The sequence below is a fragment of the Strigops habroptila genome, chromosome 9 (assembly GCF_004027225.2).
Source record: "Strigops habroptila isolate Jane chromosome 9, bStrHab1.2.pri, whole genome shotgun sequence".
NCBI lineage: Eukaryota > Metazoa > Chordata > Aves > Psittaciformes > Psittacidae > Strigops > Strigops habroptila.
In genome coordinates this window covers 13,999,947-14,024,352 of record NC_044285.2, presented here as the reverse complement: position 1 = coordinate 14,024,352, position 24,406 = coordinate 13,999,947, and the positions used below count along the sequence as shown (strand labels likewise).

Below are 24,406 nucleotides of genomic sequence, written 5' to 3'. Positions count from 1 at the left end.
AACCCATATTCCCCAGACGCAGTTGCTTTCCATGTACTAGACTTTATTTTGGCAGATACAGTGTTACTGGTTGGTTGAGAGGGGGTTGAGCAACAACGCGCAAATTATCTCCTGAGTGTTTGGCAAAGAGAGCAAAATAGACAATATGGGGAGGCAATAGCATGGAGCTGCCGAGTACTTTAGAGGACATCTGGGAGTTTCAGTGTATTGCTAAATCAGTCCTCAGCTTTTAATAGTTTTTTACCACGAATTCTCAAGCTAATAACACTTTGTCTCTTTATGGAAGTGCATTTGGATGGTAAGAGCTGCATTCCTTTCTACTCTGCTTAGGTGCGAGTGATGAAAACCAGAAGAGCGCTTTCTGCGCGCGGTGTCCGGGTAAGTCACGGGCCGGTGCCTGCGGTGGCGCTTCTGTCAGCGAACCTCGCCAAGTTTCAGAAGACCCAAACACCGTGTGTGGACTGAGATTCCTGCTGCCCCGTCGAGCCCCGGGGACGGTGCTTGCTGTGAACCGTGATCGGGACTCGCGGGGAAGAGCCCTTCCCTCGCTGCCGCGGGTGCACCCGCCCTTGTCGCCCATCACGGGCGCCCTGGCTGCGCGCCTGGCTCCGTACCGGGCGCGGCAGGCGGGATGGGAGCCGCGGCTGCCCTGGGCCGCCGCCGTTAGCAGCCGGGCTGGCAGCGGCCGGCGCTCCCCGGCGGGGCTGCTCCTGCACCGGGGCGCCGCGGCACCGCCGGGCGGGCGCGGTGCGGGTCGCGGTAGTGCCGCCGTGCTTCTCGGCAGCAGCGGGGAAGGGAACTATGGGGCTCCGGAGCCCCCGCCAGGACCGCGGTGCCGGCGCGGGGCTGTCCCGGCGCACCGCAACACCGCCATTGGCTGGGGCCGGCGCCTTCCGGGGCGGTGCTGAAGGACCCGGACGTGCTCTTGGGGAGCATCGGTAGCTCTGTCGCCCCTAGCAACGGCGGGGCGGCCGTAGCAACAGGGCCGCCATGCCGGTGTGGCTGCGGGAGTACAGCTGGCGGCAGACCCGCTCCGCCGTGTACCTCTCGCTGCCGTTGCGCGGCGTCCGGGTCACCCCCGCCAACATCTTCTGCACTGACCAGTACCTGAAGGTGGGGCGGCCCCGCTCCTCTCACGGGCCTTCTGTCGTGAAGCGTTGCTGCTTGACATGTGTTGCGCCCATGGGCCTGTGCCTTGGTGTTATTTCATAGCACTGTTAAAAAGCACCAGGACAGCGCTGTCAAGTTTATAATCTTTTATAATAGTTAATCTGTAATCTCCTTTTTGCTGCAGACTGTTAAATATCTATCCTACCGGAGAGAATGGCTTTACCACTGATTGTTCTCTGTACTAATGCTCTTGCTACTCAGTAGGCGCCAGCTGCCTTTTCACTCATAAATGGCCTGAGTTATACACATCTGCTTATATTATGAATAATAACTGTAAATTTGAAATTTTCTGTTGCAGAAGAACCAGCTTTTTCAATCTCTTTTACCTGTTCTAATAAAATATATAACCTCCGTACTGGATACTAAGTAAAGTAGTTGTGTCAATATCATGTGTTTCTTGAGGTTTACTGTGTGCTCGTACTCAGTATTTTGAATATGCGAGATTTAATTAAAAATTGTAAATATCAGTACAAATTAATTATACTTTTATAGGTAAGCATCCCTCCCTTTTTATTTGAAGCCATTTTATATGCTCCTATTGATGAAACAAATAGCACAGCGAAGATTGGAAATGGAGTCATTTTCTTCACTTTGTATAAAAAAGAAGAGGCCATGTGGGATTCCCTGACTATAGAAAATGGTAGGTTCTCTACTGTGAACAGTAGATTGTGCGTAAGAAACCCAAAGTGTGCCAAGACTTTACAAACCATAATAAGCAATGTAAAACTGCTGCTAGATATCCGCTAAGTTAAACCTTGTTCATTGTTAAAAATAGTATATGAAAACAGAAAAAGAACAACTACTGGGTGTAGTATGCACAAAACAAAATGGTGTTTCTTGTAAAATTTACTGCTTTGTGGAATTTGAACCATGTTGCCTTTTCCCAGACAAAGCAGCAAAAGGAATCCTGGGTTTATGAACATGGTACATAACAGTAGAACTTCAGGCCTAAATTATTAAAATAGTTTTTATTTGTTTTTAAGATAACAAGGAAAAACTGCAGTATCTAAGAGAGAATGCTGTTCTAAAAGCCCATGAAAAGGCAAAAGAAGAGACAGAAGCAAAAAAAGTTACAAAACAGGAACACAAAAAGTATGCTTTGGAGGCCACGATGAAGGTAAGCTTAGAAGGGCATTTGCAAGACACATACATGTAAACTATTACCAAGTGATAATGTGGCAGCTTCTTGGTTAATTGTACCTTAAAAAAGATGAGAAGTACTCATTTTTATTACAGTGGTGGTGAACCTTGTTATTTCTTTGTACTTAAAACGATATCTATTAGCAAATATAAAAAATATACAGAAAAAAATACATAGAAGTTGCAATTTTCCATTACTAATACTAATGAAAATTTTTGGCGAGGAGCTCAGATTTTTGTCAGTTGAAGGAGACTGCAGTCGTGTGGCAAAACTAATCTTTTGTGGCCTTTGCATAAGCACAAATGTTAAGTCATTTAGCACTGTCAAAAATACTGATTTTTTTTTTTTTAATCTTACTTATTCATTGTTATATTTTATGTCAGACTTGCTGTTCATTGCCTTCTGTGTTGTGTACTTTAGTGTTCTGTGTTATATGTGTACCTTAAGATGCAGTTTTCAAAATTTTAGTGTACATAAAAAGCCTGATCACTCCATTTGTGTTCAAAAGGATCTTTTTAAAGTATACAATCAAATTTTAAGATTGCATATGCAATTTGGACCAAAATGAACTGCAGAAAGAGGAGAAATAAGAAATAGTGTATTAAAATCAAGCTATATATTTTACATTTCTGTATATGCCAGAGATCCTCCTTGGAATATGGCTAGGATTTTCACTGTTTAAAGTCAATCTTATTTCTGAGTGTTTCTGGGTCATACCTTAGTAGTGGTAGTAACAGTTAAGAGATACGACTTTTAAAAACTAATTGGAAGTATTTACTCTCCCAGTCATTTTTAAGTGTCTTCCATAATGCTGTTTGTACAATCACATCAATGATGACACTATGCTTAGGATATGAAACTGGGAAAATAATGGTAACTTTTACTTGGTCATCTTATTATTAGCAGATGTTACATATCTCAGGTTTATCATTCAAACAGCTAGAAGAAGCAGAAAGAAAAAGAATTGAAGATCTGAAAGAAAAGGAGAGACAGAAGGTCACTAAGGAGTTGGAGTTATGGAAAAAACAGCAAGAAGATGCTGAGAAACAAAAAAGGGTACAAAAAAGAGGGGAGCTACATCAAGAAGTAGAGCAATTAAAGGAGAGGAAAAAGGAAAACATGAATAAAACTAGGATTTGTAATGAAGGAACTTCTGAAACCAGACCCAAACCTACTAAAGGTTGTCATACTAAAGTGTATTTTATCATTCTTTAAAGTGTGGGTATAGCTTTATTCCTAGATGTTTCTAATTCACCATTTATCTTTGTCTCCCCCATACTGATCTAATTCTCTTAGTTTGCAGTTATTTTAGTGTCTTCATTTTCAGGTAATTTATTGAGCTAAAGCATTTGAGTTCTTAGCTCTTATTTAAGCCTTTAGAAATACAAGGGCAGGTTTTCTTCTAAGCTTTAGAAAAGTAAACCAGAAAGCCTTTCTGATCATGTAATGCAGGCTTTTGGAGGGTGGAATTCATGTTACCCAAAGTAACCTAACTGCTGGTTTTCGTCGAAACATGCAATCTCCTTTCACTCTCTCTATCCCACATCTTGGCCCCACACAGACCCAATTCAGGGAATTAAAACAACAGAAAGTATTGAATTTTTGGTTGTTTTGTTTGTTTTGGTAAGGTTAGTTTTAGCTCTTGCAGTTGCCCTGTCAAAGAATCATGGAAGTGACATAGAGAGTGGTGTAAGAGGAGTTTAATTTCATTTGTGACAGACAACGTAGCCAGTAAATAGATGGCATGACACGGCAAGAACAAACATTTTTTGAACCTTCCCTTCAAAAGAACAAGTCTAAACCTTTCTCAAGCTATTCAAGGTTTAGTTCTAATGCTCAGAATTTCTGAATTAGGTGTGCTTTGGACTTTGGTAGAAAACCAGAGAAATCTCTTTTGCTCCAATTTTCATTTCCAGTACTCCAATTCTCTTCACAGGTCATGGTTCCTATAGTATGTTTTCAGAAAACTTAAAGGAGGAACAGTTACCAGCTCCTCGATCTGCTGCTACAATTAAAATCAACTTTACATCACGAGTTTTTCCGACAGCTCTGCGAGAATCTCGCGTTGCAGAAGAGGAGGAGGTAAGGATTGCTCCCTGGTTTAGCACGATGCTTCTGCTGTCTTCCAAGGTGAATTACTTATCATGTGTTAAGCAAGGTGACAAAGATGATAACCATGCCCAGTATTCTTATCTTCCAAGGAAGACAGCCTTAATAAATTTAGATTTCAAGAAACACTTTTATATAAAAAAATATTTTCACCAATCATGTGATTGTGCAGATTAATAAATGGCATGTTCCCTTTTTTGGGAGGGGGAAAAAAAAAGACAGCAGTATGAATTTAATTCCTTGAAGTACAAAATTTGGAATGCCTTAACTCTTGTATTTAAGGTTCTTTAAGTTCTGTCTTCTTAAAAAGATGCTCACAGTTAGGTCTTTTGTGCTCTACTGAGTGAACACAAAGAGTTATTTCGGAAGTTCCAAAACAAACAAGCAAACAAAAATGTATTAGTGATGCAGTAATGCTGCTTCTTACATGGTAATAAAATATTTGGAGAAAATTGGAAGTTTTTCACATCTGACATTATGAAAGATTTCTCTCTGTTCAAATTATGTGGCAAATAGAGTTCTTTTGATGGGAGTGAGTTAAGAGAGGAAAGCAAAATTCTCTTTTGGATTTGAATTTTGCTTCAGAAATTACTTGCACGTTGTATATTTACAGTGGCTACGTAAACAAGCAGAAGCTCGAAGAACAATAAGTGCTGATTTGTCTGAGCTGGGAGATTTAAAAGAAGAGGAGAAGAATCCAGATTGGTTAAAGGACAAAGGAAAGTGAGTTAGATTTGAAAATATATTTAAATTAGTGATATAGTCTGTGTCTATTATTTAGTCTTGATATTTTCTATTTTTCCTAGACACAGGTGGTGAATGTCTGCATAAGTAGATAATTTGTTGACAGCTTATGGGGTTTGAATCTGATAAAGTCATGAGACTTAATTGCTGCAGCTCATGATGGACAAAATCATTGTGAACACACAATATGTATTTTTGGTTGGATGTGCAAGGTTTGATAATCAGATACACGGCTTTCAAGATTAGTCCTGCCTCTGCCTACATGTGTCCACCTCTTACTGTTCTTCTTACTGTTCTTCTTAGTGTTCTTTGATTGTCTCCAAGCAATGACTTTGTGTCTCTATATGCTATATTGTCAGCATCACATTAGACTGAACTGCAGCTACATTGTTCTCAGAAAAGGCTATAAATGGCCATTTCCTAGGAAAAGCTGCTAAAACTTCAAATTTTTGAAAATTAATTGTAACAATAAGTAGGTATTTATTTTGTGATTTATCACCTTGTTTAAAGAGTATGTTTCACTTTTTGTTTTATACTTAGCAAAATGTTTGCAACGGGAAACTATCTTGCAGCTGTAAATGCCTATAACCTCGCAGTGCGGCTAAACAATAAGCTTCCCCTGCTGTATCTGAATCGTGCTGCCTGCCACCTTAAACTGAGAAATCTACATAAAGCTATTGAAGATTCCTCTAAGGTATAAATACATAGGTTCTCAGACTGTCATCTTATACATGGTTGTGATTTATTACTGTGATAATTGCATTTCAAAACCCCAAACCGTGCTTCCAAGTACTTGGGAAGAATGGCCTTATGTTGACTCAATACATGTTTCTTTACGGGTACAATATTTTAGCAGTATATACACTTGGAAAAAAAAAGACAACTTTAAGCAGAAAAAGATGAAAATATAGAGACATACCGTTTGTATTATGTTGTGGTGTTCTTCGTTTTGTGGGAAGAACATAAAAAAGGTGGTGGTGAGGAGGAGGATACCTAAAAGAAACCCCAAACAAACCAGTGGTTTTTAAAGAAGGGCTGCATTATCGTGGTATTTTAGCAGCCATTATTTATGCAATGAGAGAGGAGTGATCTTAAGTGGCACCTGAATAGTTTGGAAAAAGTTTTCCCAGAATTATTATTTTTTTAAAATATTGGTTTTTTAACTAATTTTGAACTACTTGAGGCTCAAAACGTGGGTTTTTTTCCCAGTAACTACTACTACTACAAAAAAGGCAGCTTTTTTAGAGCTGCCTTTTTTTTTTTTCTGGGTATGTAATATCATGTATGAAAAACAGAATACATTATTTGACTGTAATAAACATTTAACACAGTATTTGTCAATTTTTAGCCGTGGCAATGAAACTCTTATTTAGCAAACTGTGGGGTAACAGATACAAATCTTAATGACTAGATTCACAAGCCGTGTAGTTAAATCTGCATAGTTATTTTCTATTTGAATAGTTATTATGTTACTGTATAATCATAGTAATTAGGTGAAAGAAGGGTGTGTAAATGAGAAAAAACCAAACTTACAGAAAATCTACCTCTAAATGTGTTTTTATTTGTAAAGGCACTAGAACTGTTGACACCACCTGTTCCTGATAATGAGAATGCTCGAGTAAAAGCATATGTGAGACGTGGAACAGCGTTTTGTCAGCTGGAATTATATACTGAAGGCAAGACCTCGATTTTGTGTAAACATGCATGTGAATTTATAATGACACATAAGTAATTCTAATTAGCTCAGTGAGGCTGCTCACACCTTTATTTTTTTCAGGACAGTTGTTAAAGGAGGCCTATACAATGCAGGTCTCTTCGTTGTGAACCTTTATACCACATTCTTTACTTTTTAATTTATTAAAGATTATTTATTGGCTAATTGCAATTCAACTTGAAAAATCTTTAGAAGTTTTGAAAAAATTGATTGTACTCCTAATTTAAGGAGTATAAACTAGTTTTTGCATTGAGGAGTTTAGCGAGTTGTGTATCCTCAGTTTGGTCTCATGAGTCAGTCTTTGTGCAGAATGGCCAACTATTGACCATAGCAGCTTGGTGGCTGTGGAAGGTGTTATTGAAGAATGAATGAGAGGTCAGAGATGAGATATTTGCACTGGGAGGCAGTGAAATGTAGGATGCAAACTGATATGAAACTAGGTTGCTCTAATTTTGCTATTCATGAATCCATGGTTTATTGGTTTTGAGATTTTATTTACAGTATTTCCAAATATAGAACAAATTAACTTAAGATAACCTGAAGTATTTCTAAAATATTTGCTTGTGAAGTGCTTAGTGACATACCTTGGTAAAATGATGCATGAAACCCTTATTGGTCAGCAAAATATTTCATCAAGTATGTGTGATTTGTGTGAAAACACTTGAATTAAGTGTCCTTACTGTGCTCTCTGAGAGTATCAGTTTAGTTTTGTAAGGCAAACAGTTACAAAAAGTGGAAGTTGATAGAAAGTAGAAAGTGAAGAATGTTCCAAATGTCAGGAGTGAAATACTAACCTTTTCCCACTGGTTACTTTTTTCTACCTATGAATCACTTTGTCATTCCCTTACAGCTTCATTTGCACTTGGAAACCTTTATTTTACTTCCTGTACTTAGGGTTTGCTTTATCCCTGCCCAAGCTCTAGTATTCACAGTTCATGTCTTTTATTTCTTGTTTTCATGCACTTTCCATCTGTCATTCGTTTTTTCTCTCCTCTGCAGAAGACTTTTGAACACTTCCCTCATGTGCATGTGTGTGTATATATATGTGTGTATATGTGAATGAAAAGGCTCTGTTTTTGTGTTTCAGTACCTGAAAATGTTTATGTAGTAGAGTGTTTCCACTAAAATGTTTTGAAGATAGTATAAACAAAATATAAATTTATTTACTGTCAGAAGTTAAACCTGGTGTCATTTCTGCATATGAGTAGGGAGCACTTATTTCTGGTTAGTTGCTAAAGAGGATGCTCTTGTGTTATTGATTGACATTCTTATTAATGTATCTGTATTAGGTCTCCAGGATTATGAAGCAGCTCTCAAGATTGATCCTAAAAATAGAACTATAGAAAAAGATGCTGAGAAGATTCGACACCTGATTCAAGGAACACCACCAGATTCTTAATTTAAAAAAAAAAAGGTACTTTTGGCAGAGGTGCCTTTTAAGGGCATCAGAAGGAATCTTAGTTCTCTTAATCTGTTGTTAACTGGACATTTTTCTGTTTCACGCAGAACACCTACAGAATTGGTAAAAGATTGGCTATATGAATTACTATTTTCTGGAAAGTATAGTATTATAACAAATATGATTACATATATTTTATATCATTTTGATACAAAGTTGTCATTTTTGCTTTCTGTGAAATATTGGTGGGTTGAATACTAAAACATGCTTTTGGTACTTGATTTAAAGTTACTTATAACTAAATGAAATATTTGTCTGGAAATATCTACTGAATCTAGACAGTGAGTTTTGAAACAACTTCAGTATCTCTGTATAGTCAACACCTGTTAACTTCTTATCTTTCTGTTCTCCACCAAGGCTAAAACAGGTGTGTGTTTTATGGTTGTGGTTATCTGCTTTCCTCTTTTCTCATTGTTCATAGTGTTTGGCACATCTGAAACTAAGACAGTGAATTTAGATACTCTGGCATCTAATTTGGCAAACCTCTACCTGAAAGCATAGAGGTAGATTTTATGTAGTGCAGAATGTTCTTTTTAACATTAAGTAATATACATTGGGTATTTTCAGACTATTTGGAAACATTTGTTTGGACTGACCAAACGAGGTAAGTGGAAAAATCATAAATCCGTAGCATTGTATTGTAGTGTAGCAGTAAATTAATCCTGTGATAAATCAATGACTTGCTTCTTTCATCCTACTACAGTTAGTAATCTTATGGTGTAGCTGTAAAGCATCTTCTAAATAAAACCCATTGTTATTTGCATAAGAATACGTATTTTTCTTGAGCTGTTATTTTAATTTGTACTCTGTTGACATTGGCCAGTATCTCAGGAACACTGGTGTGATTAAAGATTCTCAAAAAAGGAACCATCCTGGTGAGCTTACAAATGCTGTAATGACATGAGGTGTGACACTGTGTTTTAAAGTCCAGCACCTGTTGTTTTGGGTAGTGGAAAAATGTAGTACAGAATTGTATTGTCTATATGTATGTGCTTTAGCATTTGTATTACTGTGACAACCTGAAGCACTGGGCTTGAGTGGTTCTGTTTTGTTAGGCATTCTATCCAAATTGTGACCATGTCAACTACGCTCTTTCGGTAGCAGTTCTAGCAGACTTGTGAATTTTCCACATCAGTCCGTGTCCTGAACACCACGTGTGACTGATTTTTGTCCTTAAAAGAAAATATTTTTTATGCAGATATATGTTATTCTGTGCAGATTTTATACTCTCGGATCAGGGAGGATTTGGCAGGCACTGCTTCCAGTTGCTTTACTTTAGAGCCTTGAGAGGAGTGCTGAGGTGAGTCTGAAATGTCTGCAGTAGCTGCTGTTCCTTCTTTCCTGCAGGTACCTAATGCATTGCAATGGAAGAGGGTGAAAATCCTTTTTTTAATAGTAGTTGGAAGGAGGGCAGTGCAGGAATGTTAGTGCCTCAGTTGAGTGTAATGGTTTACTTGCCAAAACACAGCTTTTTTTGTTTGGCAGGGATTGAGTTAATTTTCTTCACAGTAGCTGGTACGGGGCTCTGCTTCGGAGCTGTACTGGAAACAGTGTTGATAACACCGGGATGTTTTAGTTATTGCTGAGCAGTGCTTGCACAGTGTCAAGGCCTTTCCTGCTTCTCACCCCACCAGTGACTAGGCTGGGGGTGCACAGGAAGCTGGGAGGTGACACAGCCAGGACAGCTGATCCTGACTGACCCAAGGGATATCCCATACCATAAGGCATCATGATTGGCATACAAAGGTGGGAGAAAAAGGAAGGGGGGGATGTTCAGAGTGATGATGTTTGTTGTTCCAAGTAACCATTAGGTGTGCAGGAGCCCGGCTTTCCTGGAGATGGCGGAACACCTGCCTGCCCATGGGAAGTGGTGAATGAATTCCTTATTTTGCTTTGCTTGTGTGCACGGCTTTTGCCTTACCTGTTAAATTGTCTTTATCTCAACCCATGAGTTTTCTCACTTTAACTGTTCTGATTCTCACCTTCATCCCACTGGGAAGGAGTGAGCAAGCGGCTCTGTGGGGCTGACTTGCCAGCTGGGGTTAAACCATGACAACCCAGCAAAACCAAAAATAAATCAGATACTGACAGTTATTCCTAGAATGGCTGAAATAAGTCAGATTTGTTTTCTTAGAGCTACATGTCTAAGTGTATGACAAAAAGGTGGAGATGCATTTTTACAGAGTATGCTGGAAATGGGGGTAATCCTATACCCTACTTCTGTCAATGGCAGTGTTTAAGTAAGTATCTTGAAATGACCCACAAGTAAGGGTTTTGAAAAGGTTTGCTCCACCGGATCCACTGCAGGGTACCACCATAGGTGGTATAGCACCATATTCACTTGCAGTTGTTTTTAACAGTAAAACCTGACGTGTTGTAAGAGAATCATTACTCATGAGTGTTTCAGGCTCCAGCACACATCAAAACACCATGAGGAGGTTGGTTTTGCTCAGTGCTCGGACTTGATGGCGGTTTCTTGTCAGAAGTCATCTATTTGCCCCCATAAGGAGATGGATTTTAATTCACCCTTTCAAATAACAGGGCAAAGCATTTCAAATTTGTTAAGTGTTTGTGGTCAGAGCAAACATTGCTCAAGACGTGTATTGAAATACATTCATGGGGGAGAGTGAGGAACTGACTTTTGGCCTTATTTAGTAAACTCTGGACAGTGATAACTGGACTCACAGACTGTGAAGTGTATTAAAAATTAGCATTTGCATCAATTTCTGTGCTCATGGTAACCTTAAGCTTAGAAAATATCTGAATATGTGTGGCAGAAATAATTAGTATGGATAATAAAAATATGAATGAGAGTAAGAATACAGTGAGGTGTTGTGGATGGTTTATTTTGGTTTTGACTCCTCCAGTCACAGGAGAGATGGAGAAAACATTTAAGTTGCTAGCTTAGGTAAAACACGGGTAAGAAATTCCACTGTTCCTTCACTTTATTGATGAGGCCTGTTTTTGTCTCCTGTTCAATCTTCACTCCAGCACTGCTGGGGGCTGTCTCTGGCCGTTGGATGTATTCTGTGCATTGTCCCCCAGGGGCAAGGACAGCTCCTGAGCAGCGCAGGGTGCAGGCGTCTGGTTCCAAGCCTGAGCTGGTGGGACACTGTCCAAATCGGTTAACTCGCAGGCATCAGGTGCAAGACTAGAAGGGTCAAATATTTCTAGTCCATATGCTGCACTTCTCTTCCTCTTTGTGTGTGCCGGAGGTGTTGTGCCCTGGGGGAGTGTTCTGTGGTGGGGCGGTTTTGTTTGTTTTCTGTCCCTTAGCACGAGCACTAACCGCACATAACGGAGCGCACATAACCGCACCCTTCAGAGCCGGGTGCCGGCCGGGGTTACTCCGTGCCCACAGCTGCAGGCCCCTCTGCGCACCCTCCCGCGCGACAAACACCGGCCCCGCAGGCCCGCCCTGCTGCCGCGCCCCTCGCGGGCTGCCTCCCTCCGCGGACCCGCCGCACCAGCCCCGACCTTGGCTCAGCCCAGCCCGCCGGGGCCCGGCGCTGATGTGCGGGGCCGCGGCGGCGGCGCGGCGTTGCCATAGCAGCGGGAGCCGCGGGCGGGGCGGGGCGGGCCGGCCGCCGCGGTGCACGCCGGTCGCTGTAGTTGTGGCGGCGCTCGGGCCGTCGGGCGGCGGCGGGGCGCGGACTACGCTCGCCAGGGTGCTGAGGCGCCGCCGCGCGCAGGCGCCGTCCCCCGCGGGCCGGGTGCTGTTTTTGACGGCGTCACTGGCGGTCGCGGCCCCTCGTCTGTGCCGGGCCCCGCTCGGCGCCGCGCTCAGGTAGGCGGTGGCGCGGTGGCACCCGACCGGCCCCGCGGGGGGCTGCGGCCTTCCGGCCTGTCCTGGCCGGGCCTCAGTGCGCGGTGGCCCGGCTTGTGGAGGGGCTGCCTGGAGCGGCGCAAAGCCCGGGAGCGCTGGGGCCGGGAGCGGGACTGAGACAGGCAGTGTCAGTCGCGGGGAGCGAGTAACCGGGCACTGCGGGGCGGCAGAACGGGCTCCGCGGGCGGCGTTTAGCGCCGCGCCGGCCCTGGCTCTGGGCGCTGGCATTTGCCAACTTCCTTCGCTTCCGTCATCTGCCTCTGTGTCTCCGGCTGATGCAAGGTGGTGTGTTTCATAAATCGTGCTATTGTTGCTTTAACTGTTCGGCACCGCTCCGCTTTCCGTCTCAGGTGTGACACGGTAACACCTGTGCCAGGGAAGTAGCGGTGAGCAGGGGCTGGCTGCCCGGCTTTGCGGCCGGTTGGCTTTAGAAGCCACATTTGCTGCAGCTCATAGCGAGGAAATAGTCTTTATGGTTTGCTAAATATGGTCGTGGAGGAGAAAAATGTTACTTTGGGGAAGAAATTATATTGCTCAGTAGAAAAAATAAACTTGCATGAAAACCCCAAAGTGTAATACCACTATAATGTGTTTATTTCTGCTGTGCAACAAAGAAGCCACTGTAGAAGAGAACTGAGTTCTTACTTGGAATGACAGCACAGCAAACTCTAGAGAACACTGGTTCCTATCGGTGCCTTGTTATTCGTCTTTGTCAGTGCTCACTGAAATCCTATATTAAGAGGGAAGAACTTAGGGATTTGTTTAGGCTGGAGTGGTTATCTTTCTGAGACTGGTATTTATTCTGCTTCAGAATAGATAAACAGGATGCGGTATTTCATATTTATTTTTATATAGATATATGGGATAACTTGGTATGACATTATCAACAGTCCATATGGCTGTAAGCTTTTACATCTTATGCTTCTGGTTTGCATTTCACTAAGGTTAGGAAAGTAGCTCTGATTCCCCGCTCCCTCCCCCCGCTACGTAAAGGTCGAACTCTGAATGTAATGGATGTTTATTTTGTCTATAGAAACTTAAAAGGCCATGTCACTGATAGTGTGTGACATTCATGGGCCTAGGATCAGCTTTGCAGTTTAAACTGGAGTATAGAAGAACTTGAACTGTCGCTTTCTTTTGAAAAATAGTGGCAATGAACGTATGTAGTGAGGAGCCAAACCAGTGGAGCTGTCTGTATGGAGGGTGGGTGGTTTTCCTCTTTTTTTTTCAATATTTCCTTCTGGCTTGGCCTGACTTACAGGAGATATGGAATACTCTCTTGTATCCTCTACTTATCCCTGCCGTTCCTGGAATAGAACCCATTAGGATCATCTTGATTCCTTAGGAAGTTTGCAGGTTTCATGTCTGATTCCTGCCCAAAGCTGGTATTTTTTTTAAAGACAGTGCCAATGCATCCAGCACCTTTGGCTGGCGGGAGAAGCACACCGGGTCTTAGTTGGTCTTTGTCATTTGGTGATGGCGAATACAAGCTGGTAAAGATTTTGTTCTGAGCTCCGTTTGGGCTCAGATTAGTCTTCTGTGTTTCATTTTACTTAAGGGACTGGATGTGACCTCAGATTTCGTTCTGACTCTGTGTGTGTTATTAATCTTTTGCAGAAATAAGCTGTTTAGCTGGTGACAGAAGTTTAGGAACACTGTACCTAGGTGGTTTTGTTGTTTTTTTTTTTTATTAAAGCCTTTTAGGCTGTTTAACCCTTTTAGAGCTAACTAACTCTAATTAATAAAATGCTCTGCTTTTGATCACTGTTTTACACATGTATATTTGCTGAATGCGCTTGTAGGAATATGGTAGCCCTAGAGTTGCCAGTCAGTCTGGTGCCATGCTGTCTGTCAATAAATTTGGTAAATTTAGCAGTTCTCAATGTTTTTGTAATTATTCTTTTTTATTCCATTCTTGATATTAAAAACTTTTCCATTTTGGAGATTGATCACCTGTATGAAGTTAGATATGCAGTATTAGTATAACATTCTGGTTGAATAAAAGGTAAGTGAGTTTTGAGGCAATTTAGCAAGGCCAGAAAGTAATGGAAAATTATTATTAATTGTCTGTGTGTTCCTCTGGGGTTTTTTTTCAATATTTTTTGATGATGCTGATACCCACATAGTGAGGTCCTGAAGCTTTTGTTTGGGAAGGGAAGACAGATGTTTAATGCTCCATGAAGCCTGAGGCCAAGGTTGTGTATTGAGTAGAACTAGTTTTAAGCAGTGCTAGGTTACTTGTCTGTCAGTCTGTGATCTGGATGGAGAGGGAGAACACAATAGCATTTATGTTGATTTAGCCAGGGCCCATGATGAAATGCTGAGTTAGCTGGAGGAAGACTGACGTTACAATCTCCAGCACAGGGTCTGCTGTTAATACTTGCCCTTCCAAAATCTGTAAATGCAGTTGCATCAACAGATTCTTTTACTTATTTATTTTCTGTTCAAGGATTTGCATTATGTGACTTCTTTGTTTTTCATCTAGCACTGAGATGCAGTAAAACTGGAATTGCCATGTTATGAAGCCACAGCCTGAATTTCTTCCCCAGTGGAGATCAGACTCACTAATAAGGACTGGGGAGCTGCCTGTACTATGTTTGCCCCAAACTGCATTTTCTGTGGTTATGCAGAAGACTTGGTTTTCAGTGACAATAAATTTGGTGCTCTTGTGATCACTCTGTTCACTGAACTGTCGAATAATTAAATGGGAATGTTTTTATACCAGAGAGAATTCTGCAAAGCTCATTTCAGACCAGCAGTATGGTTTTGGCAACATAGCCAGCCACGTTTCTGATAGGTGGCAAGTGCTGGTGCTGGCAGTTACCTTCCTCTGAAAGGAATGCTGCTGCTGAACACCTGGTCAAATGCAACATCATTTAATGGCAGCAAGCAGATGTTATCATCTCATGGGAGCTCTGGAATGCAGTCTTTGCCGTTTGGGCACTTGTTATTTTGATGATTGAAGAAGTAAGATTTAAAAAAATAAATAAACAAAAATTGGTGATTGAACACAGTAGTTTAAAAACCAAAAACAACCCAAAGCAAAGCACCCTCCCCCCTCCTGGTGTTCCGTATCTGAGGTTCCAGGAAACGCACTAACGAAGGAAGAAACAGATCTAAAGGAAAATGACAACCATATTCAAAGTAGGCCTTTATAAAGAATGGAAATGTAGTTTCTCTGACTTTGGTACCTACGTTGGTTGTTAGTGAATACTTTTGCTTTATAAACTGTGGTTATGATTGTCACTTGCCTTTTTTACAGAGGAACCCCAAATGTATTAGTTGAAGATGATAAGGAAAAAGTGCCATGTTAGAAAAACGTACAATTAAGTACCATAATGTAAAGACATGAGACAGATGTTTACTGTGTTTTGTAAGAAACCTAAATGGAATTGGAAGTTTTATATTTTTTTGTGCAGATTTCTAGCCACGTCGGCATATGTAGATGTTCTGATCCAAGGTTTGTGTATATTTTGTGTGTTAACAAACTGGGAGTAAAGACAAGATTGTTAAGTAGAGAGTAAATAAATTCAAACAAATAGGTGCTTTTCTCTGTGTCCTCACCAGAAGTACCCTGGTGTGGGAAATAAAGCAGATGTCTGAAGGTCTCAGAACTCTCTGCTTTGTCAATATAATCATCATTTTATAGAAGCTTTAGTGAATCATGATTTCTTTTGCTGTTTTATGACATTGGATGTATAGCATAACACACAATGGATTGGGAATTCTTCTGCTTTTGAGAATTTCTTTTTCCTCAAGATAAATCCATAGTAAATTTTAATTAACAACTCAATATATTTTGATTTTAATTATAGGAAATGCATTAAGTTTCTTTTTAAAGCATTTCTGTTAAGAACTTTAAAAAATAATCAGAATGCGTAACAATAGTGAATACTCTGTATTCCTGGTACAGGAGAAAAGAATAAACAGGCAGCTGCAGGCAGACAGCTCTCTTCTGAAAGTAACCAGCCAAGTCATCCAGTAGTATTGTGACAAGTGAAGTTTGTTCTTCATTATTTTTTGTTCTCTTTTTGTACTCTCAAGGTACTCTCTGAATTTCCTTCAGAATCAGTAACTATGTTTGAGAGTACTTGAAAGGAGTGAAAGAAACATGAAACGTTGTTTTGCCCAGTAGTTGAAGAGAATTAGTTCCAAAAGATCCTATTCTGTGTCTTCGCAAAAAAACCCCACAGTGGTTTTCTTGACTAAACTGTAGTTTTTGTGCATGTAACAATTCAGAAATGACTGCGCCTACTGAAACCTGTCTGAAACAATGATGCTACAGACGAGTTCTAAATTTGATTATTGATTTTTTTGGCTAGCCTTGTATGTGTGTGGTTTCAGCTAGTCTAAGAGCTCTTTTGGCTAGCGAAAATAGGTACTTATCCAGCAAAGCCATATTTGCTCCAAATATAAAAAAGGTAATAGGAAACATGTACAAAAGAGTATATTTTTCTTTCTAAACTCTTTTTAATTACAGAATAACAGTTTGTGAGTCAGTGTGGTCCTGCTGTAACATCATGATTTGGATTCTTCTGTTTTCTCTTTTCCTTGAGAGCAGTGAAATTCTGTATGTTGCATGTTAAAAGAATCTACTTTTACTTGCAGTGTGCTTTGAAAATGTCTGAAAATTCAAGTGACAGTGATTCATCTTGTGGCTGGACTGTCATCAACCACGAGGTACCCAATTTAAAATTATTAAGTTCTGTCAGTTTAAGACTAGCCATATGCAGTAAAATATTTCAACTATATAGTTTTTACATATCAACAGAGAGTGTAGAAGAGAGATTTATAAATAAGAAAACTACTGTTCAAAAATGTGTATCCTTTACTATAGCTGCTATAAATCGTGTTATTTAAAAGAATTTTTTCCTACAAAGGTTTTACTTTAAAGAACTGATAGAATTTTAGTGAGAGAATCTCCTCTGTTCCATCTTTCCTGAAAACAGTGTTATTCTGTATATCTTGTCTGTTGCTACTAATATAGTTCTTCTTTTCCATCCACCCTACCCACCCCCTTCCCCCCCTAAAAAAAAGAATAATTTGGGAATAGTGGGCAGGAAAAATATCTTATGCAGAAGGGAACTGATTCCATGATTTCTTCAAGTCTTTTCTACCACTAAGGTATCTGGTCTTAGCTTCAACAGCTGCTGTTTAGGAGCAGGCCTCTGTCCTTACATTCTGTCTGTCCTATTAGTTAAAAATAGACCAGTTTATGCACAAGGGCTAGAATATTAGAAGGCAGCATTTTGAAGGCTCATGTGAATGCTATAGTTTGTGCATAACCAACTGCTTTTGTTCCTGACTGCAACAGTCTCTGTCTTTTAAGTTGAGCCTCTGAGGTCAGGAGGCTGAGGACTGGCATAAAGACATCTGTGAGATGTGCTGCCTCTAATCTTCTGTACTGCCTCACTCTGCTTATAGAATGCATATGCAGTTTGGAGAAAGATGCACATAGACCTACTGGGTCTTACTTCCATGATTTCAAGCACTTTCATGTGTGTGGAATACTGTTCTGCATTAAGAAGGAAAGATATGGGGAGTTTAGAGGGTCTGGAGTCTCCAGAAATTAATGGTATTGCAAAGACTGGTTGGCAATCCCTTAGACGCGGTTATGATACAGAGTATGTAATTACATATTCCATAGCCACGATGCCGGTTTTCCCAGGCTTTCTTGCCTCAGGTGGAATCTTGTGGAAGCTACAGTGAGTGAATGAATGCCAATGTTTTATTAGATATATTGATATTAGATATATCAGATTTTAGATATATTTTAGATATATTTAGATATATTAGATTTTTTTAGATATATTTTAGATATATTATTTAGATACATTAGATTTTATTAGATATATTGAGAAATGAAGGTGGTGGGAGGGCAAGGCAGCTCTCTACACACCTGTACTGTAAGGTCTGGAATGAGCCTTCTCAGAGCTTCAAATGCTGATTGGAGAGAGCTTATCATACTCATCCTTGGAGGTTCTTGAAAACTGTCACAGCCTGGAAGGCTTGGAGGTGGTAAGAGATTTTTCTGTGAGAAAGGCTGAGTTTTGAAGTGATTCTCTTTTGTGTTTTCCAGGGACTCACAGCGGCTTTTAGCACAAGTTCTTTGCAATTCATGTGGGAATTCTGGGTTTCCTTGGCCCTGTTGTTCAGGCAGGAGAGCGCAAGGCATAAAATATGTGGAAATAACCTGGATGTTGGCACCTTGTGGAGGAGGAATTCATGTGGCAGTGTGGGACTGAGCTAGTGGCAGCAACTAAGGGAATGTTTTGGAGTGTTTTTTCCCCCTTGGGCAAACTGTCACTGAAGAGGTATCTTCCATAATGAAATATACAAACCCAGTCTAATTACTGTGTAAAGAATTTGGATGATACATTGTGTGGCAACAAGTCTATTCCCAAATAGACTTTGGGAGAGGCAAAAATCTGTTCCTGGTTCAAAATTCTTGTATTTTTAAGACCTGTTCAATTGATGTGTGGAGCTCTATCAAATTTGTATGGCTTCAGTTGTGTTTCGCCCATCTTTTGAGCTCTGCTATAGCTTCATTTATTAGGCATACTTTTATTTGGGATGAACTGCTGGAATTCCCTCTTTCTTTGATCAAATCTTGGGGTATAGGTGTTTGTCAGGTCACTATTGTGTCTGTATAGCCCTAATTTAATTTGAGTGTTTGTGTTTCCTGCTATCTGATGTTTGACTAGTTGTATAAGGTGGCTTTATTAAAACAAAAGTAACTTTTAATTCCTAGTAGAATAAAGCTTGAGACAAGAGAAAAAAAGTAAAGCAATTAAAGGTGTGTTGGGATGGTTTCTTTTGTTGCATAGATGTCTACAGGCGAGGTGTGTGCATCTGATATGATGGTGGTTTCTAAGCTGGCATTGTATAGATTAAATCAATACAGCCCATGGAGTCTAGAGAGCAGTAATTCTTCTAAGGGCATTGCTTCCATTTAATCAAATGACTTGCTGCCTTGACTTTACTCACTGTATTGATTGCAGAGATGCCTTCAACAATTTGCTCAGGTGTAGACACTTGAAGTTAGATAAGATTAATGTTTTATCTTACTTTCCCCTAGCAGTGAGCAAGTCAGGCCGAAGTTGCTCAGGAACTCTGAGAGGCCCCACCTCTTAGTGTGGACCTCCAGCATACTTTTCTCCTGTAGTCCTGAGGATTTTTGCGTCTCTACAGATCTTGGCTGATGTGTGGGTGTCGTATTTATTTTTTTGTTTCTATTTTTTTTTTTCCTTCTGTGTTTCTGTTTGTTTGTTTTGGTTTTGTTTTTTAAGTATTTAGCATTGTTTTGTAAGCTGGGCAGGTTATTGAGCCAGAGTCCTCAGAGCAAATGCATTAGCTAATTTCCTGGAATGACACTTGCATGTTGGCTGTCAGTATGGTCTTGTTGCCTACCCCAAGACATTTTCAAGGAACAGTACTTGAGATGTTTTGTTCATAGGAGAAAAATAGAAAATAATGGGAAGAGCTCACAGGTAGTGATTTCTCCTTCATTACACACTCCCCTATTTGCAGACTGCAGTGCAAATCTGGGTAATTCGAAAGGCAAGCCATTACAAACTTGTGGTTGTATTCAAGTTTTGTAAGTTGAGTTTCAAAAGAGCACGAGGTACAGTTTGTGACTTGTAGATGTTGGGTCATGGTTTCATTTCTGCTGGCAGCAAGGTGGTATTTAAGAGATGGTTAAATTTTTTTTTTCTTTTTTTTGGGGTGGATGACAAGTTAGGAATTCTGTCACCAAAAGAGAAATGGAAAGCTCATTCCAATCCTCAAGACCAAGTGGGATACAGGAGGGCGCAGGCTGTTGGGCTTCACAGACTTCTAATAAAAGTGAAAGGATTTAGGAGTTGGCTACAGCAGTTGGGTTACTCCACTGTGAATTGCAGGCTTTATTTTCATATTTGGGATGGTTATTTTACACTGTAACTGTAACATTGCTGTTGATAAAATAAAAGGGTGATGGAGATCTAGCAGCAGTTTAAGTGAATCAGAGAGTTCAGGCATCCACATCAGACTGCATGTGTTCAGAAAAAGGATGGCTTACCTTGTACACAGCTAGCCCATTCTTGGTATTTTAGCTAAAATTTTAAACTGCTTTAAGCTCTATTCCTCATGCATGCCAATGGAGCCTGGTCAAACTAGATTTTTATTATTCTTCACAACTTAAGAAAGAAAAATAATGGTTCTGTGATACCAGAGAACAATTTTCATGTAATAAATCTATATACCTATCTATACAATTAACCAAACCAAACCCACCAAATAACTTTGTGTTTTCTTTCCTGAGATTTCAGTCAGATTTTAATAAGTTACTTATAATTTAGTGGCAAGAATTTCTGTAGAACATTTGAGATTAAAATTGTGATACATAGTCAAAGGAAATACAAAGTATATTTCAGATGACTAAAGCAGTTAGCTTTTGAAGCCTTTTAAAAAGGTTTTGGTGTGGTTATAGAATGTATCTTATGCAGCTTTTTGAGGTATCTATTCTTCCTCAAGTACAGTCTCCTCTTAAAACCATACATGTTTGCTTGAGTCCCGAAATGAGGCATCTAGGGAAACTGATCTGGAAGTATTACTACTACTGTAATTTCACACCTGCTGTGGCAAAAATAACTCCCTCTGTTTACAAAAACAGCTCAAGTTATTTATGGATCAGAGTGACTTAGTATTTTTCAGTTACATTTTGCATGTTTGTACGTTGCTACTAACCTTACTCATGTTCCATCAGTTCTTTTAAACAAAAATTACAATATGAAGATTAAATATTTAGAGTTGCCAACCATACTGGTTGCCTTTAGTGCCCTGCAGTCTCCAAGCATTGTGTATCTTCAGTGCCTGTTTTGCTCTGGGGTTGTTGCTGACTGGCAGCTGACTAATAGCTATGGCTCCTTTCTGGATTAAAGACAGAAATCCAATTTAGAGATTGTATTTGTTTTCCTGGTATCAGAGATGTCCTATTAAAACAGCCATTCAAATTTGCCAACAGGAATTGAGATGATTTTTCCTGATAGTAGTACTTAGTAGAGTGCATGGTGGCACTCTTGGAAATTCCATTTTGGGGAGGGTGTGTGTTTTTGCATACGACACATGGACATGTGTGCAAGAATTAGATCCCATATTCAAAACCTCCCCTGTTTCTCTAAGTTCTGCTTAGTAAATAGGTCTAATAAAGCTAATAGGAAATAGTTATTTGAAATACCTGGCATAGTTGTTAACTGGTGGCTAATTTTCTTTATTTCCCCTCCCCGCCCTCAGAATTGTCCTCCTCTGCCTTTTTTCAATCATGGTCATAAGTATTACACACCAACAGTTGTTTCCCTCTAGCAAATTACTTGGTATTTCTCTTGTTTTCTTTGCTTAAAATCTACTTCAGTTTTAAAGGTTGTTACTCTTCTCTTCTGTTTTTATTATTAGAGTTCTGTTTTCTTTGTAACCTTTTCCTTCTGCTTTACTGACGGAAATCTGTGATGTTCGTTCAAAACTCTTCAACTCCAGGGTTCTGACATAGAGACAGTGACTTCAGAAAATGGAAGCACAAATGATAACCATGAGTTTGTTTCAGAAGAATATGTTTCTTTGCAAGAAGAGGAGCAACCAATTGATTTGCAAGGTAAGATATTAAAAGAGGAATAGTTCCAAAAAATAGGTAAGTATCTGTTGTAGCATTGGCACAAAATTAGTGGTTTTAATAGGGTTTGTAGGCCTCTGTCAGAGTGCTTGCTTCATCAGAGGTATAGAAAATAATCAGTCATCAGCTCTATGAAAGTATTTTTTCTTGAAATAGATGAAATTAGTAGAATGTCTTTCATTTTGTCAATACTTTAGATGTGTTACAGAACAGTACGCACTGGTGTTGCTGGAAGATAGTTCATAGAAGTGCTGTTGATAAAAGAGATACTCCTTAATAACGTCATAAATCAAATAAGAGTAATTTGGAAGGAACAAGCAATGCTTTTACACCTAAAAAAATGTGCTGTGTTAGTATTTCTTGAGTTGGCAGTGTAAGTCGGCTGCATATTAATAAAGTGGAAATCCTTCCACTTAATTACTAAATTTGATACTAAATTTTTTGATGTTGGCATGAGAACACAGACGTGACGGGTTCAGTGTGTAGTTGACTAAATTTGAGCTTGGCCATGTTTCCAAACTCATCACCTCTCCTTGTAGAAATAGGACTAGACACTCAAACTCCAGCGACTGTCTGGAAAATATTTTTATTATTTTAGCATACAAATGTACTGTGGTGTCACTTACAGTGTTGGTTTTTACCTGACTGCTTTTCATTTAGAGGTTACTTGCATTATGATCAGTGTGACCATTTGAATTCAAGTATCCTCCAAACCACTGTATTATGTAATAACAAATTGGACTCTCATTTTTGTTAGAGGGTTATTAAAAAGGAGATTTACTGTATTTTTAGAAAAACTTCCCTGATATGAGAAGGCACTAGAAATCTGCCACAATTACACACATTTTGATGTTATGTATGAGTGGGCATGATTTGTGGTTACTGGTTTTAATCCCATGTTTGTGTGTTTTTTCCTCTTTGTATAGCTCAGTGCAGCAATGATGAAGAGATACCGGTGGTAGATAATACTCTTCCTGCTTTTGAGGAAACTCAGATAGTTCCAGAGGTAAATTGCATTATGTTGTTCAGAAGCTTCTGTAAGCCCCATATGACAATGTCAAGCAATGTTTTGAAGGCATTAAAATAAAGATACAGATTTTCCTTTTTTTAAAGCATTAAGAGTTCTTGCTATTTTTCAGAATTATTTTGTTATATGTATCTGAATAATTTTTACATTGTCCATTTCCCTAGGGAAATAAAGAAAAAATCCCTGATGATGGGTCCGGCATTGGAACTATTAGTGATGATTCTGACATTGTCACACTTGAAGCTCCAAAATCAGAAGAAACTCATAGTCAGGAGGAAGCTCCAGCTGATGGTGAAGAAGCTCAAAGTTCAGCTGATTTTAACATGGGTTCCTCCTCTAGCAGTCAATATGCATTTTCCCATCTAGAAACTGGTAAGAGCAATAAATCACTAAGCAACTGTGTGCAGGAATGTCACCAAGAAAAAAACAAACCAAAACAAAGCAGTCTTTGCTTAGGGAACCTTCTCTGTGTGGAGAGGGGAAAAGATAATTGGTCTTGTTGGGTACATGTCCAAGTATCTGCAGTGTCTACAAGAACTCTAGTTACCCTAAATCTGAACCTTTATCCAAAGATATGTCTGCAATCTTTTTATTTGAAAGCTTTCTCTCCCGATAAGTGTTGGCTATTTTAAATAGAAAGTTGATTTTTAGCATATTTTTGAGAATTAAAATTACTTTTAGTTCATAGAGTAATTGTAGGTTTTCTCTTGGCAATTTTGGAGGCTTTTATAGAGCTGGCATAAATAACTAGCAGCTGGGAGAGAATTGACTTTTGGGGCCATGAGGACTAATAGCAGCATGACTACAGAAAAATTTTGCTTATCTTCGTAGTTACGTAGAGTGTATATATATTTTTTTTAAGATTCTCCCAGTACGTGGCAGAAATATGCAATGCATTATATGCAGGAGGAAGGAAAGAATATTAGGCCAATAAAACCCAAGAAAAACCTCAACAAACCCGAACAAAAATACTCTTGTGTTACCCTTCTCTAGTTCTCTAGTCTTTCTTTTTAATTCTGCTTGGCTGCTTATTTGTAATCTCTGTTCTCTTTATTCTCGATAACTCTTTTGTGTTACTGATTTTTGTTTTCAAAGTGAGTTTATTACAAGAGCAGGACTTTTCTTAAAATACTGTTTTATTGTAGAAGTAGAATAGAGCCTCATTAAACATTCACCTATCTGTGTAGTATCCATTTGAATCAGAAAATGACAGAGTATAAATATGACGAGTGATGATTCACAGCAAAGCTGTCACCTTCTTTAAGCCTTCTGGATGACTGACTTCATTTTCAATTTAAAATTTATTGACTTTACTTTTGGGGCAGAGTTCTAAAAATGGTTTTTTTTTTTTTTCACTTTTTCCCCCATGTTCTTGTACACAAAAGTCAGTTGGCTGGAAGAGCTGAGGAAGATTCCTGATTGTGTAAGGGGATGGGGAAATGAGGTGAAAGAGCATGTGTCTCGCAGTCTTCCTTTCCAAGGTGGTGTGATTAAATCGGATCAGCTTGTGTAAAGCTGATTGCTTATGGCTTGCATGGAGTGTTCTTAAAATTAACAGTAGCAATCTGAC

The 24,406-nt window shown here is 39.6% G+C and overlaps 3 protein-coding genes and 1 long non-coding RNA gene across 14 annotated transcripts in view; 3 read left to right on the top strand and 1 right to left on the bottom strand.

Annotated features, from left to right (window-relative positions):
- The first annotated feature begins 226 nt into the window (after positions 1-226).
- On the top strand, positions 227-9,106 carry DNAAF4 (dynein axonemal assembly factor 4). Of its 3 annotated transcripts, none has more exons than XM_030498340.1 (9): positions 227-378; positions 1,663-1,810; positions 2,154-2,287; positions 3,251-3,491; positions 4,248-4,393; positions 5,034-5,143; positions 5,705-5,858; positions 6,735-6,840; positions 8,168-9,106. In XM_030498340.1, the coding sequence occupies exons 1-9, from the start codon at positions 340-342 to the stop codon at positions 8,275-8,277; spliced, it is 1,188 nt and encodes a 395-aa protein (XP_030354200.1). In that variant the 5' UTR covers positions 227-339; the 3' UTR covers positions 8,278-9,106. The 3 variants fall into 3 exon arrangements, with proteins under 3 accessions (XP_030354200.1, XP_030354199.1, XP_030354201.1); XM_030498339.1 differs by lacking the exon at positions 227-378 and adding an exon at positions 901-1,113; XM_030498341.1 differs by lacking the exon at positions 227-378 and adding an exon at positions 1,044-1,113 and having other exon boundaries at positions 1,691-1,810.
- Positions 9,107-10,514: 1,408 nt separating this feature from the next.
- On the bottom strand, positions 10,515-10,769 carry C9H15orf65 (chromosome 9 C15orf65 homolog). The gene is given in 1 exon segment (XM_030498066.1): positions 10,515-10,769. A coding segment is annotated over 1 exon segment (255 nt).
- A 1,151-nt stretch (positions 10,770-11,920) lies between these two features.
- CCPG1 (cell cycle progression 1) overlaps positions 11,921-24,406 on the top strand; it is a 75,473-nt gene continuing 62,987 nt past the window's right edge. For 5 of the 9 annotated variants that reach the window (XR_003993317.1, XR_003993318.1, XM_030498437.1 and 2 more), the window contains exons 1-6: positions 11,958-12,124; positions 16,772-16,843; positions 21,677-21,791; positions 22,736-22,815; positions 23,001-23,208; positions 24,222-24,317. Coding sequence is in view for 7 of the 9 variants with exons in the window: in XM_030498437.1 (XP_030354297.1) it covers positions 16,784-16,843; positions 21,677-21,791; positions 22,736-22,815; positions 23,001-23,208; positions 24,222-24,317 (559 nt within the window). In the remaining 2 variants the exon portion in view is untranslated. Of the gene's footprint in view, positions 12,446-16,771; positions 16,844-21,676; positions 21,792-22,735; positions 22,816-23,000; positions 23,209-24,221; positions 24,318-24,406 lie in introns of all 9 variants that reach the window. The other 4 variants (XM_030498434.1, XM_030498439.1, XM_030498438.1 and 1 more) reach the window with 4 other exon arrangements.
- Positions 16,850-18,387, top strand: LOC115613242. The gene is made up of 2 exons (XR_003993319.1): positions 16,850-17,888; positions 18,003-18,387. It is a non-coding gene; the product is annotated as an uncharacterized LOC115613242 (long non-coding RNA).

Excerpts from the sequence above, each read along its gene's own strand:
- DNAAF4 (XM_030498339.1), top strand. The coding sequence starts at position 991 with ATGCCGGTGTGGCTGCGGGAGTACAGCTGGCGGCAGACCCGCTCCGCC. Across the intron at positions 3,492-4,247 it reads CAGACCCAAACCTACTAAAG|GTCATGGTTCCTATAGTATG; the intron begins GTTGTCATACTA and ends TTCTCTTCACAG. Across the intron at positions 6,841-8,167 it reads GCTGGAATTATATACTGAAG|GTCTCCAGGATTATGAAGCA; the intron begins GCAAGACCTCGA and ends TATCTGTATTAG.